Source organism: Callorhinus ursinus, unplaced genomic scaffold (genome assembly GCF_003265705.2).
Source record: "Callorhinus ursinus isolate GAN/ISIS: 27379988/994484 unplaced genomic scaffold, GSC_fseal_2.0 scaffold29, whole genome shotgun sequence".
Lineage (NCBI taxonomy): Eukaryota > Metazoa > Chordata > Mammalia > Carnivora > Otariidae > Callorhinus > Callorhinus ursinus.
In genome coordinates, this window is record NW_027397091.1 from 6,616,938 (window position 1) to 6,639,783 (window position 22,846).

At 40.5% G+C, this 22,846-nt stretch overlaps 1 protein-coding gene across 15 annotated transcripts in view; it reads left to right on the forward strand.

The window, feature by feature from the left end:
- Positions 1-22,846, forward strand: part of PLCB4 (phospholipase C beta 4) — a 414,054-nt gene that overhangs the window by 361,023 nt on the left and 30,185 nt on the right. For all 15 annotated transcript variants that reach the window (XR_012374116.1, XM_073878371.1, XM_073878370.1 and 12 more), the window contains 4 exons: positions 12,208-12,296; positions 12,928-13,078; positions 17,589-17,638; positions 17,775-17,840. Coding sequence is in view for 14 of the 15 variants with exons in the window: in XM_073878371.1 (XP_073734472.1) it covers positions 12,208-12,296; positions 12,928-13,078; positions 17,589-17,638; positions 17,775-17,840 (356 nt within the window). In the remaining variant the exon portion in view is untranslated. The remainder of the gene's footprint in view (positions 1-12,207; positions 12,297-12,927; positions 13,079-17,588; positions 17,639-17,774; positions 17,841-22,846) is intronic.

Consider the following 22,846-nt stretch of genomic DNA (forward strand, 5'->3'; position numbering starts at 1 on the left):
AAGAAACCGAGGGCAGGCACCATGAGCATTTACTTAAGGGACTTACCTGAGGAGAACAACATAAGAATATGAGAACTGTCTTTTTCTCACTTTCTGATTTTCTTTACAGCTTCTTGACTTACACAGTGTGTTGTTCTTATTTCATCTGCCTAACTAAGCTCCCACATTCAGCTCTGAACATGTATGTGCTGAGCCTGCAGAGTAGGAAATCTACAGAGTCCCTGTTCCCTAGAACATTGATAGTCTATGTTGATTCCATAGGAAAAAGTTCAAAATGAAACTCTGCAGCCTTGCATGCCAGCATTTTCGGGGGGGGGGGATAAAAAAGTAAATTGTTGATATAGCTCTCAGATTTTTATATGGCCAAAGAAAGATAATATGGATTTATTCATTCCACAAATATGTTTGGTAGGTTTTATTCTGTAAAAGGCAAAATAGGGGCACCTGCGTGGCTGAGTTGGTTAAGCATCCAAATCTTGGTTTAGGCTCAGGTCATGATCTCAGGGTCATGAGATGGAGCCCCAAGTTGGGCTCCACGCTCAGCATGGAGTCTGCTCGAGATTCTTTCTCCTCCCTCTCCCTCCCCCTCTGCTCCTCCCCCTGCTCATGTGCCCATGTGCTTGCTCTCTCAAGAAAATAAGTAAAATCTTTAATTTAAAAAAAGGCAAAATAGGTAGTATATGTATCAGAAAGAGATTCTTCCAGCCCAAAGAACAAAAGGGTCATCCATAAATCCACCACCCGGAGAGAGCTCTGTTGCTATGTTGGTCTCTTTACTTTCAATTTCATTTCTTCTATTTTAATTAAATAGATCTTACTGTACATAGTCATTTGGACTCATTACTTCAGAGAGTTAATTTTTTTCCCACTTAATAGACAATATTTTTCCACGTCATGAAATATTTTTATAGCTGCAATCCATTTTATATATTATCCATACTTCAGTTATTGATAAACATGGAAGTCATTGCCATTTTTTTCTTATAAAAAATATTGTGCCTAGGAACCTTATATGTAAAGCTTTGGAAATACTCTTGATCACTTCCTGAAGATGAATTCTTTGAAGTGGAAAGAGTTGTATGTATATTTAAAGTTTTAGATACAGATTGCCAAATAACCCATCAGCAGTCTATAAGATATAACTTTTGTTAACATTTACTAATTTAATCAGTAAAAACAATTTCTTAGTGTATTTAAAATATATTTCTCAAAGGAGAAGATGTAGTCATTACTATTTAGTACTTACTCTATGGGTAAGAGATAACAAAGTTGTAAAAATCATCTACACTTATCCTCAAGAATTTTCCAACCTTGTACACATATACATGTGCATATACATAAATAAGTGTAATTTATTATATCAGTGCCCACAGGGTAGTAAGCCAGAAGATGTTGGGAGCTTTGAACTAAGAAGTGATTAATCAGAGTGGGGTTGAGGGGTCCTTCAGTGGCTGTTGGGACCTTGAAAGATGAAGTCCCTCAGGGCAGAGAGGTAAACTGATTTTCTCTCCCAAAAGGGAAGCAGCCCAGGCCAAGGCCTTGATAAGAAGAGTGCTGGACTTATTTGTATATTCTGAGGAAGCTGAAACGTAGGGCATATGGGGCTAAAACTGAAAAGTTCTGGTCCATGTTTGATGATGTGTCCTGAAAAGCTGGTGTTACTTAGCAAGAGGAGTATGCTCTTCTTGGTGAATAATTTTGGCACCCCAAGGGAAATATTCACATTTTCAGGACACTAAGTAATTTGGTGAATTATATTTTCTTAGCTTTTAGGTGGGTCAGTTTGTCCAAAATCACTTCACAAGTTTAGATTAATTATAGAAGTAAGACCTCTTATGCCTGACCAAGCTAATGAAATCTCAACTTTTATAATTCACCAAATACTTAACCTAGCAATTATGTATTTCTTTAAGCAGATAGCTAAAAGCAAACAATTTTTTTTTAATCCATGCTGTAATTTCATGAAGCATTATTTGTATAGAAAAGATCAGAAACAACCTAAATTCCATCAGTAGAGACCAATAAAATATGGAAGGCCATTCTGTAAGAGACCATGTATTTATTAAAAATAATGACTTGGGGGCGCCTGGGTTGCTCCAGTTGGTTAAGTGACTGCCTTCGGCTCAGGTCATGATCCTGGAGTCCCAGGATCGAGTCCCGCATCGGGCTCCCTGCTCAGCAGGGAGTCTGTTTCTCCCTCTGACCCTCTTCCTTCTCATGCTCTCTATCTCTCATTCTCTCTCTCTCAAATAAATAAATAAAATCTTTGAAAAAAAAATAATGACTTGGATCTCAGTGTTCAGAACAGAAAGGTGTGATTTATTAGTAAGAAAAAGTAAATTGCAAAATGATCCCATAATTACTTACAAAGACCTTTAGCTATCTGTTTATACATATACATAAAGTAGATAGAAAAAATTCTGGTCGGCTATACACCCAAGTTTAAGAGTAGTTATTTATTTGAGAATGGGGGTGAGGGTTTAGTGGAGCTGGCCCACTGCATTGGACAGCTTCTGGGAACATCACAGAGAACACACTATCCCATATGGCAGGACTCTACTTATTACTTCTGGATCATTTCAGTAAGCATATGTAACCTCTGTAAATTTTTAAAAATTTTATTTTGCCCTATTTTTCTATAACAGTGTAATATGAAAATAGCACAAAGGAGAGTTTATACATATATATGTATATATAGAGAGAGAATTTAGAAAAAATTAAAGCAATCTATTATCCTGCTACCTAGATAGTTCTTGATAACATTTTTTAAAATATTTATTTGTCAGAGAAAGAGAAAGAGAGAGCATAAGAAGGGGGAGTGGCAGACAGAGGGAGAAGCAGACTCCTTGCTGAACAAGGAGCCTGATGTGGGGACCTTGGGATCATTCTCTGAGCTGAAGGCAGATGCTTAACAGGTGCCCCCATTGGTAACATTTTTAAATAAAAGAAAGACGTGAATGTCTTAAAACATCATAAGGTTATAAAACATAAAGCCTATCTGCATATGTATTAAATATGTATATGCATAAATGTACAGTCTGTGTGTATATGTGTATGTATCACACATATATTTCCTTTTTAATTAAACCCCAAAAGATAATATAATACACCCTGTTCTATGCTTTGCTTTGTTTACCTAATATATGTTGGAGAACATTCCTGCCAATGCAAATAAGACTTAAATTATTTTTAAAGGTTATATACTAATATACTATTTCATTATATGTATATACCACTATCTCTTTATGCAGCCCTTTGGTTGGATCAATGTGTACTCCCACCCATTATCTATGAGCCTGCCTATTCTCATTCACCGTCGCCAGTTCTAGAGTCTAAAAAATTATTTTTTTTCCAGTAATGGTAATAAAAATGGTATCTCATCATTTTAATTTGTGTATTTACAATTATGAGTCAGATTGAGTATATTTCATGTGCTTCTTGGTCATTTATATTCCTTTTCCTGAAAAATACTCTCTAGTGCCCTTTATGGGGTTTTTTGTGGGTTTTTCTCTTAATTGGGCTGTTTCTCATTTTTTAAGTAATTGTTTAAATCAAATTTTGTTGTACTCCCAAGTCCCCTCTCTCTCTCGTATAACTTCCAAAATGGTCTCAAATATATTGCAATGTCTAGATAAACTTCCATGAAGGTAATGGTTAGGGATTCAAACACTGTCTATTTTTCTTGGCCTGCCAGGATGCTGTTTCATTGAGGCCACTTAGCAGGTACGTGAGGACACTGGTTGGAGCGCCACAGCTTAGGAATAATACCTGACCACAGAAATCCTTCCATTAATTTTTTTTTTATTTGTAACAAGCTCAAGAAAAATCCATTGGTTCTATTTTCTTCTCCCCAACTTTGCCCTTTACTTTGCCGCAGTAAACTGTCATAAGCAATTCATCATTGTTAAGAAAAAGCTTTTAATTCGTGCCTACTACAAAGTTTCAGAATTCTGATGCATTAGTAATTTTCCCATGATTTTCTTTAAGCATCAGCAACGCAATGTTCTACATGATTTTTAAATGTATTTTATTTATTTATTTATTTATTTATTTTTAAAGATTTTATTCATTTATTTGACAGAGAGAGACACAGTGAGGGAGGGAACCCAAACAGGGGGAGTGGGAGAGAGAGAGGCAGGCTTCCGGCTGAGCAGGGAGCCCAACACGGGGCTCGATCCCAGGACCCTGAGATTATGACTTGAGCCAAAGGCAGACGCTTAACGACTGAGCCACCCAGGCACCCCTAAATGTATTTTAAATCTCAGTAACATCAGGTGGGTGGCATCATCTTATAGAAACAAGAAAAATGTTCCTAAAAGGCTTTTCTAAGTTAAGACAATTCCTTAGGGAGGGCTTGGGCATTGGCAGGAGCTTTGGGTCCCTCATTTATTGGGGTTCTGTGCTGTGAGGTCACCAGAGGATGAGGAATTTGTCCTGATTGAGACAATTTCGTAGATTTTCAGTTGCCCCTAATTAGGCTTACCTTCTTGCATACAGTGATCTTTAGAAGCCTTGAACTCCGGGCTGCCCCAGTTCCCTCCCAACATGATTTGGGTCTAAATCCAGTATTTTCCACCCTGACCCTGCTCCTCTCCTGTCGGTTCCCTGTTTTCTTTCCTTGCCCTCTCAGGAGACAGAGACGGAATTTTAGTGCAGTTGCTTCTCTTCATTGCTGTAAAAATAAAATCTCCCAACACACACACATGAAAACACAGAACAAAGATGGCTGCTCACCCTTCTGAGCTCTCTCCACAGATAGTTCTGTTCCTAAGCCATGTGGTGGTAAAATATCTCCGGGCCGAAGAAATGCTCTTACCTATCAGAAACTCAACTTCCACGTGAAAAAACAAATGGTGACATTTGGAGAGGGATGACTAAGAATGAATCAAAAAGACTTTAATTTCTTCAGTATTATTTTTCTACTGAACATCGAGTAAAACAGCCCTCTTGTTGACCCCCCCCCCCCCACACACACTCCTATACGAAAGAAAAGTGCTAGGTTAGGTGCTAAGGCGACTTTTCCTTCATCAAATCCACTGAGCCTTGGAGTACTGGGGTTGTCTGTGCTGCCTTATCTGTAGGTGCAAATGCGGAGGACATCAGCGCTTACCCATTGCCGCGGCTTTATCACTGCGAGCCACTGCTGCTGGTGATGGGAAGCAGTTCCCAAGCAGATGGCAATTAAATGAGCGTTAGTCTTTCTCTTATCCCACCCACTGTTGCCTTTGATGGACTTGATCATTTGTATAGCTTTTATTATCACTGAGTGGTAAGGAGAACAAATGAGAGAGTCGATGCCCTGCTTCCCGAATCCAGGGCTCGTCGGCATTATATGGCAATGTTGCTCTGAGCTGGGTTGCGTGAGCCACTGGGTACTCGTTCCTTGAGCAGTGCTCATTCCCTGCTTCTGTAGCTGGATGTTTTGTTTTCTCTTCTGCACCTAGGCTGTCTTAATGCAAGCAAAGATGAAGCGGCCCTTTGTTTATTTGCCAACTCCTGTTTCTGCCTGCCTAGTGATTGAAGATACATCAGGGGAGCTGCGGGTGGGTGTTTCTTGTTCTCTATGCCCAGCATCTTCACAGGGTTGCTTTCCAAACCCTCTTCAAAGAGAGTGGGCTGTTCCTTACATGACATAGTCCCAGAGGAGGAACATTGTTAATTAAGATGCCATTCCTGGGCTCTGATCTCAGGATTTCCTGATACAATTTAAAGTCCTTCCATTTTGTCCTCTCCTTTGGGGACGCTAAAATGCTTTGTTCTATCAAATATTTGTTTAAAAAATTTGATTTGCATTGCAGTGGTATACATTGTGATGGCTTTCTCTGAACTACAGAAAATGTTGGTAAGAACACCAAGAAGAAAAGCTCCAGAGAAGAGGGCAGGATGGATTATAGCGACATAACCTCAGGAGTTGCCTGGCTAGGTGAATTTAAACAGGCTCCTGATTACATTCCTTGGGATCTGCTGTGGAGCCTGAGTAGAGGGGAAGACATAAGCATTTCCGAGTCTTATTTGACCACAGGATCTTTGACCCCACCACACCTCATGTATCTTTTCACATTCTAGAAATGCAGTTTGGGAAATGCTTACTCATTTGGTGGAAGCTAAAAGACCTCATCTAAAATCATACTTACAGGATTTGTTGATTTTTATTAGCGTCACTTTGCAGCCATTAGGGGAACATACATTTTTCTGCTGCCTTTACCTCCTGCTAAGATAGAAACAGTAGAGTGTAGAACAGGAGGGAACCTGAGCCAAGAGTGAGCACATGGAGCCAAGCCATCTAGGTGCCGCGGTTGGTGCTCACCACCAAGGCACCCAAATTAAATGCCTTGAAAAGCAACTGTTAAACAAATAAGCAAACAAAAGACAGAGATCCCTTGAAAAGCCAGCAAGTATCTGGAAGTCTGTACTGAGGATTTGCTATCTTCTTATCAGTTTGGGGGTATGCTTAAATTGATGCTTTCAACTCTGTATAGAAATGAGGAAGGATGGGTAGAGGGAAGGAGGAGAAAAAAACAAATATACGTGGAAAGTCTTCACCAGGAGCAACCAGACTTTTGGAAATGGGACTAAACCTAGAAATAGATGGTATTTTTTTTTTTAAGTACAAATAAGTAAAACTTCTGTTAAGTCCAGAAGAAAGAAGCAAATGAAAAAAGGCAAACTGGTTCCTTTTTAAAAAGAAAGTTCCAGAGCCTGTGCCATGGCCTCCAGGCATCCAGGAGGTTTCGGCTCGCCCTGTGGGTTCTGCAGAATCAGAGGCTTGTGTGCACAGGTCTCTACCCTGTTAGAAGGTCAGTGTGTCCTATCCATAGACACGCCTAGCACACGAGTCAATGTTGACCAGCATCTGAACTTCACTCTTGCCACAGGGGGTTGTCCTGTGGAATGTAGACCTACGTGGGATATACCTAGCCACATTGTTCCTCCAATAAAAGGGAGGATCCCCATGCAGTGTCATATTGGCACCAAAGAAAGATAACAGGGTTACTTAAATATGCAAATCTTTGGCCAAGAATATGCCAGATTTATTCCCCCCTCCCACCCTGGGCTGAGGCAAAGAAAAATAACATTTTCTAATAGAGGTATACAAGCACATAGAGGTATGAGAGATTGGAGGGACAGCTTCTCATTCTCGTTACACATTATTTTAAAATGTTATTAAAAATCAGTTTCCTTTTTTGATATGCAGCATATTTATATAACTGTATCAGATGTGCATGCATAATGTATGTGTATGTGTATAAAGCATTCTTTAAAAGTCAGGTGTCTATGGCTCTGGTCAAAGGAGAAACCAAGTTCCTACAGAAAAATTACCTAAAAGAGGCCAAGAGCGGACTTGACTCCATCTTCCTGAACCCTTTTGCTGAAAAATTTTGGTGGAGCTATCCCAGTTGCTGCCCTCTGCATTGATCTATTACTCTAGCTGCAGAACGAGCACCTGCCACCACATGGCAAAATCCTGTGTCCTAGAAGTATCTGATATATTATTCAAAAATGCCAGGAATGAAGTGCCTGTCTCAGGTAATCGGCTAACCTAAGCCTTGTTCCAGGCACTTCGTCATCTCCTTTTTGTCTCATGTGATTCAGTTTGAATAAGCCTTACTTATACTTTGTGTATTTTTGTTGCCATTTGATCAAAAACGCTATTATATTGAGTTATATACTAGAAAAAATTTAAAGGCATATATAACTATGAAAAAAGCATCTCATTTAAATTCAAGTAACAAGGCAAGATTTCAGGACCTGGGAACATAATTCTCCAATAGCTTCTAGAATTGTTAATATTGGTAATTGAAGATGGATTTAATTAATGATATTTATTCAACTAATGGATAAATCTACAGCATCTTATTTTGATGTATAATTTAGGCTCTATCTACATAATCCTACAGCAAATGGCTGGTAAGAACATCTTAGCCAGTTTGTCCGTGTAATACAAAACAATATATGATCTCGTTTGCATATTGTTTCATGACTATATGTTATAAAATATAACGCCTATGTTCTCAGTCAGAATTGCACAGAATCAGCCCTCAAGGCTGGGGCCAAGACATTGCTGCAAGAAACAGGAAGAATACTCTGGGATTCGATGTATTCTTTGATCAAACCATGATGGGTCCTTGAGAGGTCTCCAGGGACTGATGGATGCTCCCCGTTAACAATGAGAAAGCCTACTTTATTTGGAAGATACACCCAAGAATAGAAGATCCCTTCACTGCCATGATTTCAAGCTGACAGATGATCCTTTCTACTCAGGGAAATTCGTGTATGTTGTCTACCCTGGATTCAGTTGCCTCTGCCATTTGTAATTCCTACATATAAATTCCCAACCGACCAATGTTGACCCGTAGGTAGGGACATCTCTCCACTGCTCCTTCAGCAGGAAGAAGCTACTGGAGATGAGACCTCCACCCAAATGCCAAAGATTTGTTGTTGTCAATATGTCAGGAGGGAATATAGAGGCTCTTTTAGGCTTTTAGGCGACAGGCTTGAGCAATAGAGCCTTGAGCAAGGCAAAAGGGCCCAGAGCTGATGCAAACAGGCTCATTAAGCGACCTACCTCAAAAGAGCCATAGGCCCTAACTAACCAATGGGCTACTCCCAAGCAGGCACAGTTACCAAAAACGGGGAAATTCCATATATTCCCATACCTCTTCACTCTGCCCTATAACTGTGACCCCTTACCACCGCCTCATGGCAGACCGTCTCTCCTTTGCTGTCTGCAGCTCCCTTGCGGTGTAGTCACCAAACTTCTATCTCCTTTAAAATAAAAAACAAAGTTTTTCTCAGAATTGAGAAAAATTGGTAATCAAATTTACCACAAACTGGGAGACTTGAGACAACAGAAATTCATTCTCTGACAGTTCTGGAGCCTAGAAGTTTGAAATCCTAGAGTTGTCGGCTCTTGGAGAAATCCTTCCTTGCCTCTTCCTAGCTCCTGGGTGGTTCCTGGCAGTCCTCAGCATTCCTTGGCTTTTAGCTACATTATTCCATTCTCTCTGTCATCTCTTAGCCTTTTTCTCTTTGTCTCTGTGTGTCCTCTCCTCATCTTATAAGGGCACCAGTTATTGGATTTAGAGCCTACCCTAAAGATCACACCCAGTGTGATCTCAGTCTTTAATTATATATGCAAAGACCCTATTTGTAAATAAGCTCATGTCCGGAGGTCCCCAGTAGTCGTGAATTTTGAAGGGCATTATTCAACTTAATATACCCTCTTAATTCTGCTATATTTTCTTTGTACTCATTCCTTCCATTAATTATTCTTAAATAACTATTTAAAGCTTATGAGGAACAAATTTTGTTAGTAATGCTCATCAAGTATATAAGTTGCTATCTTATGGATCTGAACTACAAATTCTCTGGTAAAAGGAAATGACCTCTTTCTGTATTAACATATTTCTTGCAAAGTCATCTTTCGTTAAAAAAAAAAAAACTGAAAGGCCATCTAAATATCTAGCAGTAGAGAATAGTTTGGTACATAAACTCAATGGAACATTATTCATTCAATAAAAGTAAGTTTTAAAACTATACAGGTATAACCTAATAATAAATGAAACAAGGAGATTATATAATTTTTTTAAATAAACCATATAAAATATGTATTCATGTGGAAAAAATGACAAGAGTATACAAAAATGAAAATAGCTTGGTTTGTTCGGAAGGATTATGGGTCATTTCACACTTTAAGGTCTTGCTTTATTGGTTTTGTAATCAGCTGGAAGTGATGTAAGTGTTATCTGTGATTCCGACTGAAAGGACTACCAGTAACCACTGAAAAATGCCATATACACTCCAGGCCCTCGACCTGATTGTATATCACTGAAGAAATAAGCAAGTACTTGTTTCCTAACAAGCCAGCCATGTGGATCCTCCACTGAGATATGCCAGTGGGAAGTCAAGCAAAGTGTATGCAGTGTAGGAGTGTGCAGGGAGGCCAACGCCAGGTAGGTCTCCTCCACAGAGGGCGGGGGGGTTCAGTGGGCACAGTGTGAGTTTGTGGACAAGTATAAGGAGGTGGCATCTGGGAGTCAGACACAGATGGATTAAAAGTCCTGAGCCAATCAATGAGTTTAGCAGCAGGACAAGTGGGGTAATCAGGCTTTATCTTGTATGGGACCCATATGAAATTAACGTAACTCCTCTGGAGTCTTCATACAAAAGGGAAAGTCAAGCCTATATGACACAACAAGGAAGCATTGATATTCAGAATGTGGGACATTTTATGGGATACCTGATCTGTCTCCTCAACAAATCTGTGCATTACGAAAAATAAATAGTAGCAGGAACTAATCTAGATTAAGTTTAAGAGACTTAGTTATCAGAGACATAGTATGGGCTTTATATCTTGATTCAAACAAATTGTAAATAGGGGAAATAATAAGATGGGCCATTTATTATATTCATGGTAAGGAATTACTGCCAACTTTGTTGGATACAGTGCCAGTTTACGGTTGGTTCTGAAAGAAAATGCGTTTTAGAGATGCATAGAAAAGTAATTAGGAATGAAATGTTATAATGTCTGGAATTTGCCCCAAATGTGTCAGCAGAGAGAAGAGAGGGGGAAAAAGGGGGAAGGATGGCAGTAAAGTAGATGTAGTGGACTGTTTGTTACGGTTTCAGCAATATATGGGGAGTTATTTTACCTTTCTCTCTACTTCTGTGTATGCCTGAAAATGTTCATAATTTGGACTTAGTTGTAAATATATTCTTAGAACTTTAACTTCCAAAAAATGATTATCTGTCATTTTTCCTAAGCAAGATTTAACAGCTTATTTGGTTATTTTCCCCACTACGAGACAAAGAGTTCTTTGGGGACCTAAGTGATAACTAGATTCAAACCTTCTCATATACCCCTGGTAAGAGAAAATAAATTGATGCAACTTCTTTGGAGGTCAACTTGGCAATGCTGCTACCAAAAGGACAAATACCCTCACACATCATTCTAACCTCTAGGCATCTATGCTGTGGACACTGCAAATGTCTGCTCTGAGATTTGAACATTCCAGGAACTTCACTGCAATACTCTTTATAATAGCAAAGAACTGGAAGTAATCTAAAAGTCTATCAATAAGGAACACTGTTAAAGAAATCATAGCCATTCTGAAAATGAAATATTTAAGCAGCCCTTAAAAGTAACATAGTAGATCTACATTACTGATAAAGAAGTATCTCCAAGATATGTGAAGTTTAAAATAAAAAATAGGTGCAGAAAACGTGAACCCGTTTGGAATTGTTTTGTTTTTAAATAAGGATACAAGAAATGGATAACAGTGTATATGAGGGGTCGGACTGGCAGGAGAGGAGATTTTTACATCTTATATGTTTGAATGTTTATCATGTACGTGTATTATTTTCTACTATAATAGGAAAAAGATTCAACTGAGAATAATTATCTAAAGACTGTAATCAGGAGGGTGATTTTACTGGAGAAAATTGATATACATAGAGTTTTTGAAAATTGTAAATTATGTACTGTTTTAAGGTAATGAGAATAAATATTACTTCTGTAGAATTGGTAAATAATGCAAAATTACATGAGATTCTCCTGGAAAGTACTTGGAACTTTTCAAATGACATTATATAAAACATGAAAATTTTACCGTTTTTAAGTGCAAGGTGTAGCTGAGAGGATGCTGGAGAAATACTTCATTTTAACTACCATGGAACCAAAATTGGCTTTAAATATGTATTGGCCGCCTTATCTAAAAATAAGACTGAGATACCGGTGGTGTCTACTGTGTTCCAAGTACTATTTACATTTATCATCTCATTGAATACTCATCCTATCCCTTCAGAGTGGGTGGTATCAGCCCTAATTTTCAGATGAAGAAACTCAGCTGGGGACATGAATCAACCTGCTCAATGTCACATTAGGAAATGGTCAAGAACCCAAGGCAATTCACTTGGCTCACCCTGCCACCCTGTCATCTTTATTTGGGCAAAAAACAAAGAGAAAATAGGAGAAAGTCATCTGGCCTTTGATCCTTGCCCTTACTTATTTCTTGTTTTCTGTAACTGGCTGTGCTTTCCTAACTTTGTCTCATATCCTAGGAGAAGGAACTTCACAGAAGACATAACAGGGGTCTAGGATTATGAATTATTCACTAGCTGAATTTTCCTGGGTGTGTACGGTAAAACAGAGAATCAACAGCCGCCTGACTTTTTGGGGTTTTTTTTTTTTTTTTTTTTTTTTTTCAGATATTGTGGATGCTTTGTCAGATCCAAAGAAATTTCTTTCCATTACGGAAAAGAGAGCAGACCAAATGAGAGCTATGGGCATTGAAACTGTAAGTAGCAATGGTTGACTAAGGACAGCCAAGTTGGAGAAGTTTGGTGGTCAGTGATTTTAAGAGCAAGACAGAGTAATAAGTTCATATAGCAAACTTGAGCGTTTTTGAAATTGAATTTATCAATTCAACAAAATAGTTTCAAGGATCTGTAAAAGTGTAGCATATTTAATAAATAAAATGGAAAACACATTTAATAAATGAAATGGAAATCCATAATGCTTTTAGGAATGTTTCACATATAGGATGCTTTCATGATACACGAGAATACCAGCTAACCCAAGTCAGTGAATTAGTGAAATTGACATTTTATGTGTCTTTGTTGCTTACCAGTCTTGCATCCAGCCCTCCTCCATTTCTGTGCACACTTGCCTTGTTTGTTCCTTTGTTTTTAAAGCTCTCTTTACCATACCCTGTTTGTGGAAGAGTGGCATCATTTCTCCTCGGCTTCATCCTTTGCCTCAAGCCTGAGAAAACCATGTAATCTTTCTCCTGCCAGGCAGTGATCCGTTAAGAGAGTTGTAGGGGAGATGCTGAGTGGTTCAAACTGGATTCAGTAAAATAGAGAAAGTGCCAGACAGTTGAATGCGAGATGGCATTCATTAGGGTAATATAAACATTTCTGCTCCAGAGTGACATAGCAGATGTGCCCAGTGATACTTCTAAGAATGACAAGAAAGGAAAAGCCAACACTGCCAAAGCAAACGTGACCCCACAGAGCAGCTCTGAGCTCAGACCAACCACCACGGCGGCCCTGGGGTCTGGTGTGGAAACCAAGAAAGGTAAAGGGGAGGGGTTTGGGTTCCTTATCTGTTCTGGCAATTTTAGATTCTTTTCAAAGAGTCTTTTCTGAGGGTATTTAGAATTGCTAATTTTGCCAATTTTCATTGCCCCGTAAAACTCAAGAGCAGCATGTTTTCTTGTAGATTGGACAAACTGCTTAATTTCCCGGAGTGTTTAACAGGGAGTCAATATTTGTCTCATCTGCTAGATCCCCTGCAACTTAGGGCCCTGGGTACAATATCCATAGTTTTAGAAAATGTTTAAATTCAAGCTCCCTAATGAAAAGAACTTCCACGCAGTGAACTTCACTAAGTCATCCCCACACTCTCCTGGATACCCCCACGGGCACTCATCTGGACAGGAAGTGGGCTCATGAACCAACAGAGTCATCATTGTTCATATTTTCTAGATTCCCTGCTTGACAGATTGCCGCCATGAGTAGATATTTAGCATCCATGATTATTTATAAAATTGTCAGATGGTCATTTGAAGGCCGATTCTGTATGGTTTCCTGTAAATGAAACAAGGTATCCTAAGAGGAGAGGTGTCACAACAAAGAATGATGTATCCCATGTGCTAACATTCAGCTGGTATGTGGGGCCGCAACCAGCTTGCTCATTTAAAATTGACTTCCGTGCTTACTGGCCAGGCATTCATTCTAATTGGATGGTGCCCATCACACACTGGGAATTGAACATTTTGAGTATCCTCCTCAATCATGAATCATTTACCAGACTCACTCTTCTTACTTCGATAAGAATTTCTTTTTTCTAATGGTTTTCTACTCAGTGGGTATATTTCCCATTTATATGTGAATGCAGTGCCCTCGATGTTAGCAAATCATGTTGTTTGTAACTTACATACACACAGTGCTGCAGCTGAAGGTAAGAAATGACAGGCTTTTCCAAACCAAGACAGCATAGTAATTTAGCAGGATACTAAGTGTGCATGGAGGTTTGTGAAACAAATTAGTAAGTGAGACTGCACAAAAGTAGCCCAAATTGTAGTTTGCCTGCAGCTGTTTTTCTGTTCCTCCCTGGAGACATGAGCAAGCTCATGATACAGGCTTCGGGCATTCCATTCCAGCACTGGTCATTAGTCGCTTTAGCCATTCAGAGATAGACAGTGGAAAATGGGAGAGTTTTTGTGTAAAGTTCTTGTTTAAAGTGTCACGCCCACTGGTACATAAAGACATTAGTAATTACAGTGAGTTAAGTGGCCTGAAAAATGGCAGTGTGACCAGCTTACAGAAGACAGAAGTGATCCTAGTTCAAGAAGGGAACATGTTTGTGTTTAGAACGGTCTCACCCTTGGTTCCAAATAAGGTTGCACTGCGGGGAGCCAAGAGGCTGTCGCTTCCAGTCCAGTCTCCTTAACAGACACCCTAAGAGAGAGGGTCTACACACTGTTTCCTTTTGGCCTTTTATTCAGTAAAATTGGAAACCTACTCTAAGTGACAGTACCAAGTTCTATGAGAAATGACTTTACATCTTCAGGGACCTCATGTGGCTAGAAGGGTAATGTAGGACAGACTCCCACACAACAGCCCAGCTGGTAGTGGTCAATGAGGGCTGAGCCCTAAGAAACAGGAGGGGAGAGGGCATCCCTTCCAGCAGGTGTCCCAGAGAAGACTTCTGGATGAGTTCCCAGTTGAGCTGGGCCTTGAAACATGGGTCTGACTTGAATAGGAAGGAATGAAATGGATTCTTCTCATGGATACTGAATCACCCTGTTGGATGCTTGGGAATGCCTCCATGGGAAAACCATGAGCCAGATGCTAAAGTTCATGGAGCAGATGAATGTACAATTTAGAAGGACACTTGTGGAGGTAACCAGGCTCAGCAGAACCTGGTCTAAGTGAGGGGCCTATTCTTTTGCATGGTAGCTTTTAGGAGAATAGCAGAGAAGTGCAAGAAGGAAGTTTGTAGGTGTTCTTCCCACTCCTGTCTATGAACAGGGGAGTCAGGGGTCAAGGGAGTCAGGAAATTACTCCAGTGGCCTTTGTGGGAAGAGGTGTCATTTGAGAAGGCAAACTTCTTTCTAGAGAACTGTCTTAATTTGGGTCATCCCAAAGCAGACCCTGAGACAAGGTTTCAAATGCAAGTAGTTTATTTGGGAGGGGGGGTACAGTGGCCACAGGCAGGGGCTTGGGGAAGGGACATAAGAAAAGGAGCCAGTAATCAGAGTGTTTCCTAGTTCCAGTGAGGCACCTGGAGCTCAGTGCTCCTGGGAACACCCTGAGTGCTGGTGTTGGGGACACATCTGAGGCAGAGGAACTTATACTTCAACTATAGTCAGTCTTTTGTTGAGAGCCCCCGGAGGAAGCATAAATTCTCCCCAGTGATTCTAGATGGACAGAAGGGTGGTAAAGCACGTTTTGGAGGGAGAGTCCTCAGGTAAGGAAATGCAGGTGCTGGCCATTGGAAGTCAGTAGAGTGGGCTGATGTAGAGAAAGCAAGGTGAATGTGTAGAGCTGAGCAGCATTTGCTGCCCACATCTGTGGAGGTGAGAAAGTTCTAAATGGTTTCTCTCGGACATGCAACCCAACACCAGTATCTGCACCAATGCTGCTTAATTTTCTTTTTAATTTTAAGAATAAGGAATTAAGAAAATGAAACTCCTCCGAATGATGGCTTGAGAGCAAACAAGTTCTTTTTGAGCGTTGTTGATAAGAACAAAAACTTTTACGTAGTGAAACTTCAATTAGCTACAATCTTTGGAGCCCAAAGTGCCGTGCTTAACCCTTCCCTTAACCAGGGGAGCTTGTAGAACTGCACTGGCCAGTGGAGTAGCCACTAGCCACATGTGGCTATGTAAATTTGAATGTTAAAATTAACTCTTGAACTCTTGAGTTGTACTATTCACAGCTCAGTTGCCCAGAGCCATGCATAGCTAGTGGCTCTCCGTTGGACAGCTCCCACATAGAACATTACCACAGTCGCCAAAAGTTCTGTTAGACACACTTCTGTAGGCCCACAGAGGAAACTGAGCACATACCAATTCCTGTTCTGCAGAGCGTAGGTGTTCCCTAGCTACATCATTTATAGGAACTAAAATTTTTATAAGTTATTTCTGTCTCAAAAAATGTAAAACCAAGTTCATGTGTTCATAGGTTCCTGTTAATCAAGATGTACTTTAACCAAGACCAAAAGAGAAGTCTCATTGGACTAGATTAAGTCTTAATACCTACTAGCTCTCTGGGGGATCTCGCATGCACCATAGTCCTCTTTTCATTTTATAGATGAAGATTCACATCTCTGCCCCACAGTGCCCCTCATTCTTGCGTAAAGCAGGGAGTTGGCTTGTGACATCATACTTGAGAGATGAGAGAACAGCCCCAGGTTCTCTGGACACCCCTATCATAAATGGTATAGATCACAAGGCTGATTTCTCTTAGCCCTGACTCCCTTTACCACCTCCCCACCCTCACACTGGCTGTGCACATCCTCTTAAAATGAACAGAACTGAAAAACAAGAGCCTGGGACTCTAGGCTTGTCTTTCCTGAATATCTCAACACCTAACTTTTGGGAGTCTAATGGAAGTCAGTTATAGCACAGAGCACACATTCATCCTGTTTGTCTAAGATGAAAATCTGCAGTCAAACAGAAAATGTTTGGGGATTCTCCTACAACTCTGGTTGCCATGACGACACCTGGCCTAGCATCACTCCAGTAGCAGGATAATTGAGTATGTGACTCCTGGTCCTCCTGACAGCATCCTGTTATACAACGGTTTGATTCCAGGATTTCCTGTATGTTGAAGGCATGGCTGTGCTCCATAGCCTATTGCTTAAAAATTACATTTGGTGAAAGCAGCTGAGAAAAAAAAAACGTTTTGTTCTTTGATGACAATGAAGAGGGAGGTGGTTGACTGGTATGCTGTGCCCTGAAATACAAAGATAAAAGTAACGTTAACAGATACTGTGGTGCCTGATCAGATCTCCTTTGTGGGGTTGGCACCCCCCTTTGGCTGATTGCAAATCACAACTGCCACGTTCTCAGAGGATTGCCCCTCAGACTGTGGGAGTTCCCTTGCCTGGAAATGCCTGGAAGGTTTTGTACAACCTCTGAAGCCATCGGCTGACTATTCTGCGGTTACAAAAGCCCAGTCTCCTTAACTCTAGGTGGAGCAAGTTTTGGATGGCCATTTATGATAGAAAACTCCCTGCAGGGTCCGGGTGGATTTCGGCTAGAAATGCACCCTGCCTTCTTCCTCTGCCCTATTCTGTTTCTCTCACTCCCTACAGATTTCTCCTGAGAGCCTTTCCTCAGTAAGTCATGTGCACACATAACTCCACCTCAGGTTCTGCTTGTAAGGAACCTGACCTAAGACAATAAGCTTGCCAAATAAGTGTCTAGTTAATTGCTTTGTAATAAGAAATTAAGATGCGTATAGATACAACATTACACGTAAAGCTGCTTCAAAGTCTTTAGATGAGATTTCAAAATGGTGAATTTTGTATTATCCGCTATTCTAATTTTTAATACAGTGATTTAATATTTTTTAAGGTATCGAACTTATCCCTCAAGTGAGGATAGAAGATTTAAAGCAGATGAAGGTAAAATGGCTCAATCATTTTGCAAGCACTCTTAAATGACACATATTGGTGACACCAATATATTTTTATTTCTCACCAGATGTATTAATCGTGGCTACAAAACACTGATTTGGGACCCTCTTTGTTTCTTCCACAGGCTTACCTGAAGCATTTAAAGAAACAACAGAAGGAACTAAATTCTTTAAAGAAGAAACATGCAAAGGTATGGTGTGCTGAGTGTACTTACATAGATATGTGTGTGTGATTTTGTTTACTTGTTTGTTTTTCTACTTTTAGCTCTCTGATGAAAAGCTGTTATTCTGTGTAATGAACCAGTGGATTCTTCACAGGCAAAAACGTGGCTTAGAAACTGACACCAGCCAACTGGACAGTAGTACCTTCATTTTCACTTATTGGAAAATGACATTTAAAAACAGAACCCGTTTGGGCTTGGCTGTCACTGATTTGTAATCTGCATTTCTAACAGTTCTTTCAAAAGATAACAAAGCCTCGCCCATTTAAAAATAGTTTAATTATCGGACTTTATCTAAAAATAAATAGGCCATAACCAGACTCTTGAAGACCAGCTCATAGAGGCACCTCCATCCCCTGGGTTACAAGTCCTTTACCACACACAGTGCAGGGAGGGAGGTACTAGCCAGCTCTGAACTTCTCACCCACCACTCCTGGAGAGAGGGCTCTTCTCACTTTCCCCATTATGTAAACTCTGCTTAGTGGCCTACTTCTGAAATAGAGTTGTTTTTCCTTTTCGCCCATAAGGAGAGTTTTTTTTTTTTTTTTTTTTGACAGTGATCATGAGAAATTATAAGAGCTGGTTGGCCTCAGGAGTCCTAGTGTGGGTTGGAAACTTCACCACACTCAGGCATCATCCTGCTTCCCATCGCTCCTCACAGGGAAAGGAGGAGAACATAATACCTCTTTTCTTCCCAAGATGGATCACAACACTCCCTGGGGCTGGAAGGGTAATGTGTGGGTTCATCTGTTTAGGGCAACAGGAGCAAGAGAAAATTTCTTAAAGGACTTCAGAGTTCTTTTAAACTAATCTTGCATTCCACTTCTTTGTACTCTGACTCAGTCCTCAAACTAAAGCATGCCCTGCAGAGCCAGACTTGAGTGATGTATCTCTGAATCACTCCAGATATTAAAGTGCAGGGCTCACAGCCCCGATTTAACAATTTGTGCTCCTTTGAGAAACTCAGCCTAATCTTGGCCTAGTAATATTCCCTGTATTATTGAACTGATAGCTTGGTGGATTTGCGGATCTAGAGGTAACAACACAGACTCTTTGCTCCTAAATTTCATGAATAAGTCCATTTAATGGAATTCCTTTTTATTGCCCATAGGGGACTCTTGCCACAGATTTTTAGAAGTGTGGGACTGTTGGAGACAGGGCTGCTTAACGCAGTGCTTTCAATTTTGTTGGTCGCTGGCAACAACCTAGAATATGGAAAGGCAACAGAAAAGAGGGAGAAAAGGCAACTTACCTGACTTTGATTATAGGGATGGACTTGGTACCCCAGATCTTTCTTCCATTGAACTTGGATCTCTGTCACTGAGGCAGGCATCTCCAAGGCCTGTGGGCTCCATGGAAACTTCCAACTTTTGACCTTACCCTCATTAAGTATTTCCTTGAGGCACAACCAGGAAACATATACTGTGACCAGTAATAAAAAGAACAATGATAGCGGCTAGAATTTTTACCTGCTCAGTATTTTCCAGATGCTCCAGATGCTCAGCACTTCACATTTATCTGTCTCATTTAATACTCTCCACCCTAGAAAGCAAACTCTATTTAAAAGTCTCCATTTTGCATGTGAAATGAAGAAATTGATGATTAGGGAGGTTAAGTGGTTGAACTATTGTCTCCACACTGGAAAGCAGCAAAGCGAGAATTTGAACCCAAACCACCTGTGTCTAGCACCCATACCCTTACTGCATTATTCTGTGAAGGACATCAGATGCTTTGGTAGGTAGACAAGTTCGCCTTGTTACATCAAATGCAGGGGTAGCCCATGGGATGTTATGAAAATCCCCATCGAGTTTGGATGGTATCCATACACTTGTTATCTGTACGGCTGCTAAGGAATGGTCCTCGATTCTTCGGAACTTGACCTACATACTACAGAGCAGAGTTATCTGTTGATTTCTTTGTCTGAACCTGTGATTCCAAGCTGACTCAGGTCAACAAACAGGACCATCTGCTTTATCAGAAAAGTGGCAAACAAAGATGGTGTCTTCATCAGCTTGGGCCACTGTAACAACTGGCATAGACCAGGAGGCTTACACAACAAACATTTATTTCTTAGAGTCTGGAGGCTGGATGTCCGAAGGTCAAGGTGCAGCAGGTTCCATGCCTCATGAGAGCCCCCTTCCTGGATTTCGAAGAGCCTCCTTGCTATGTCCTCACATGGTGGAAAGAGCCATCATTTCTCTCATGTCCCCTCTTCTACAAGACTGATCCCGTCCCTGAGGACCCTACTCATGACCTAGTCACCCCCCAAAAGCCCCACCTCCAAATTCCACCTCACTGGGAATGAGGGCTTCAACATAGGAATTTGGAGGGGGAACAGAAACATTCAGTCCTTTAATAGGTGGAAAATTACTTTTCTGTGACATAATTTAGAGCTGGCCTTGGTAGATCTTCCCCTGCACCTCAGACACCACTGCACTTCATTCAGCCAATCCCATTTCTTCGTGCGTGTTGTTTAATAACCAGTAGATCCCGGATGGCTAAGAGAATCCATGTTGCTTTTCTTTGTAGAAAACAAACGAGCATCTTGGAGCCCCACATGACAGTAGAACCAATACCTAAAAGGAGATTTTAAATCTCCCTAAATCCAACTATCTGCATTTGTGTGGACTCTCAGAACAGCTTTAGTGTGCCATTTTTGGAGGAAGTGTTTAAGATTCCTTAGGTCGAACAACCGAGAAAATTGCCCTAGTAAAATGTGCCGTGCTTGCCTGTTGCTTTTCAGAGAGCTTTTCAGGAGTATTTCTGAGTAGGGCAATGCCTTTCATAGCTGCTTTTTCAGAACCTCATGCACTGCAGAAGTTCCCGTTACAACTGTGTGATTATGAGCTTACGAATGAATCCCTTCCTCCACATTAAATGCACAGGGACCCACTTTATTCAGATGGCTTTGGCAGTATAATTTATGAATTTGGAATTCTATAGTGTTTTTTTGTGGGGTTTTTTTCCTGTTGTTTTTTTTTATTCAATTACTTTGCATCTAGTGTATTATTAGTTTCAGAGGTAGAGTTCAGTGATTCATCAGTTGCATACAACACCCAGTGCTCATTAGTCCAAGTGCCTTCCTTAATGCCCATCCCCCAGTTACTCCTTGCCCCCACCGACCTCCCATACAGCAACCCTCAGTTTGTTTCCTGTAGTTAAGAGTCTCTCAGGATTTGTCTCCCTCTCTGTTTTTGTCTTATTTTTCCCTCTCTTCCTCTGTGATCCTCTGTTTCTTAAATTCCACATGAGTGAAATCATATAATTGTCTTTCTCTGATTGACTTCTTTTGCTCAGCATAATACCCTCTAGTTCCACCCACATCATTGCAAATGTAAGATTTCATTTTTTTGATTGCTGAGTAATAATCCATTGTATGTATAGACCACATCGTCTTATCCATTCATTTCTCAATGGACATCTGAGCTCTTTCCATAATTCAGCTATTGTGGATGTTGCCGCTATAAACTTTGGGGTGCAGATGCGCCTTTGGATCACTATGTTTTCATTCTTTGGGTAAATACCTAGTAGTGCAATTTCTGGCTCATAGGGTAGCTCTATAGTGTTTCTATCATAAGACTATTAATAAGGTTAACATTTATTTAGTGCCAGTTTTGTGTTACATATTTTGGGGGGATAGCAGAGGTAGAGAGAAAGAGAATCTTAAGTAGGCTCAATCCCATGACCCTGAAATCATGACCTGAGCCGAAATCAAGAGTCAGATGCTAGGGCGCCTGGGTGGCTCAGTTGGTTAAGCGTCTGCCTTTGGCTCAGGTCATGATTCTGGGGTCCTGGGATCGAGTCCCGCATCGGGCTCCCCCTGCTCAGCAGGAAGCCTGCTTCTCCCTCTCCCTCTCCCTCTGCCTGCCGCTCCCCCTGCTTGTGCTCTCTCTGTCAAATAAATAAAAACCTTAAAAAAAAAAAAAAGATGCTTAACTGACTGAGCCACCCAGGCACCCTCGTGTTACACATTTTATGTACATTCTCAACTCCTCACAATATCCCTGAAGCCTAACACTGTCCACATTCTAGAAATGAATAAAATGGAAAAGAGGTGAGTCCGTGAGTCCCTTGCCTAGAGCCATGTAACTAACTAATGCTGGTAACGGGCCTCATATGCTTATGTCTAACACACACCTTTTACAACTCACCACATTATCACTGTTCATTAAAAATGCATTTCATCTATTTTAACTCCCCAAGGGTTTCCCAAATAATCTCAAATAATTAGAGTTTCTGTCTATATGCTTTCTGTAATTTTTCAGTCTGTAATATCCCCCTAATATTTTCCATGGTGTCATCTGAACTATCTTCTAAGATGAAGGATTTACCTGAATATTTTATTTACCAAATCCATACTGAGGCCTACTCTGCGAACACACTTGTCTTTCAAAACGAAAAAGGGAAAACCAGTGGAGCAGAGTGGAAGGATGTGTGTGTCTTTTAACATAGGACACTTAGTGCCTCACCGCCATGTGAACTTGTTTATCCTAACACTGATTTTTTTCTTTTAAATACTTTTAAAATGGTAAGACTAGCTAATATATATTGAGACTCACTAAGCACTCAGGTATTCTTGTAACAATTATATAAAAGAGCCCTACCATTATATTAACTTGTATCAGTTAAGAGTCCTATTTTTCTCAATAACAAACTACCCGCAAATGTAGTGACTTCAGACAGCAGCCCATTTATTAATTCACAATTTTGGAGGTCGCCAGTTTGGCCAGTGGTGGGCAGATGGGGGCGCTGGCTGATTTAGGAAGGCCTCTGCTGAGCCACTTCTTGCTGCTTTATGTGACCTCTCATCTTCAGGTGAGCTAGTTACTCATCTGGTAGGCTTTCAAGAGACCAAGGGGAAGCAGTACCTAATCACTTCCGCCTCGTTTTCCTGGCGAAAGCAAACCATCAGGCTGATCCAGATTAAAGGGCTGAGGACTCTACTTCTTGACAAGAGGAGCCTCAAAGTCACATCA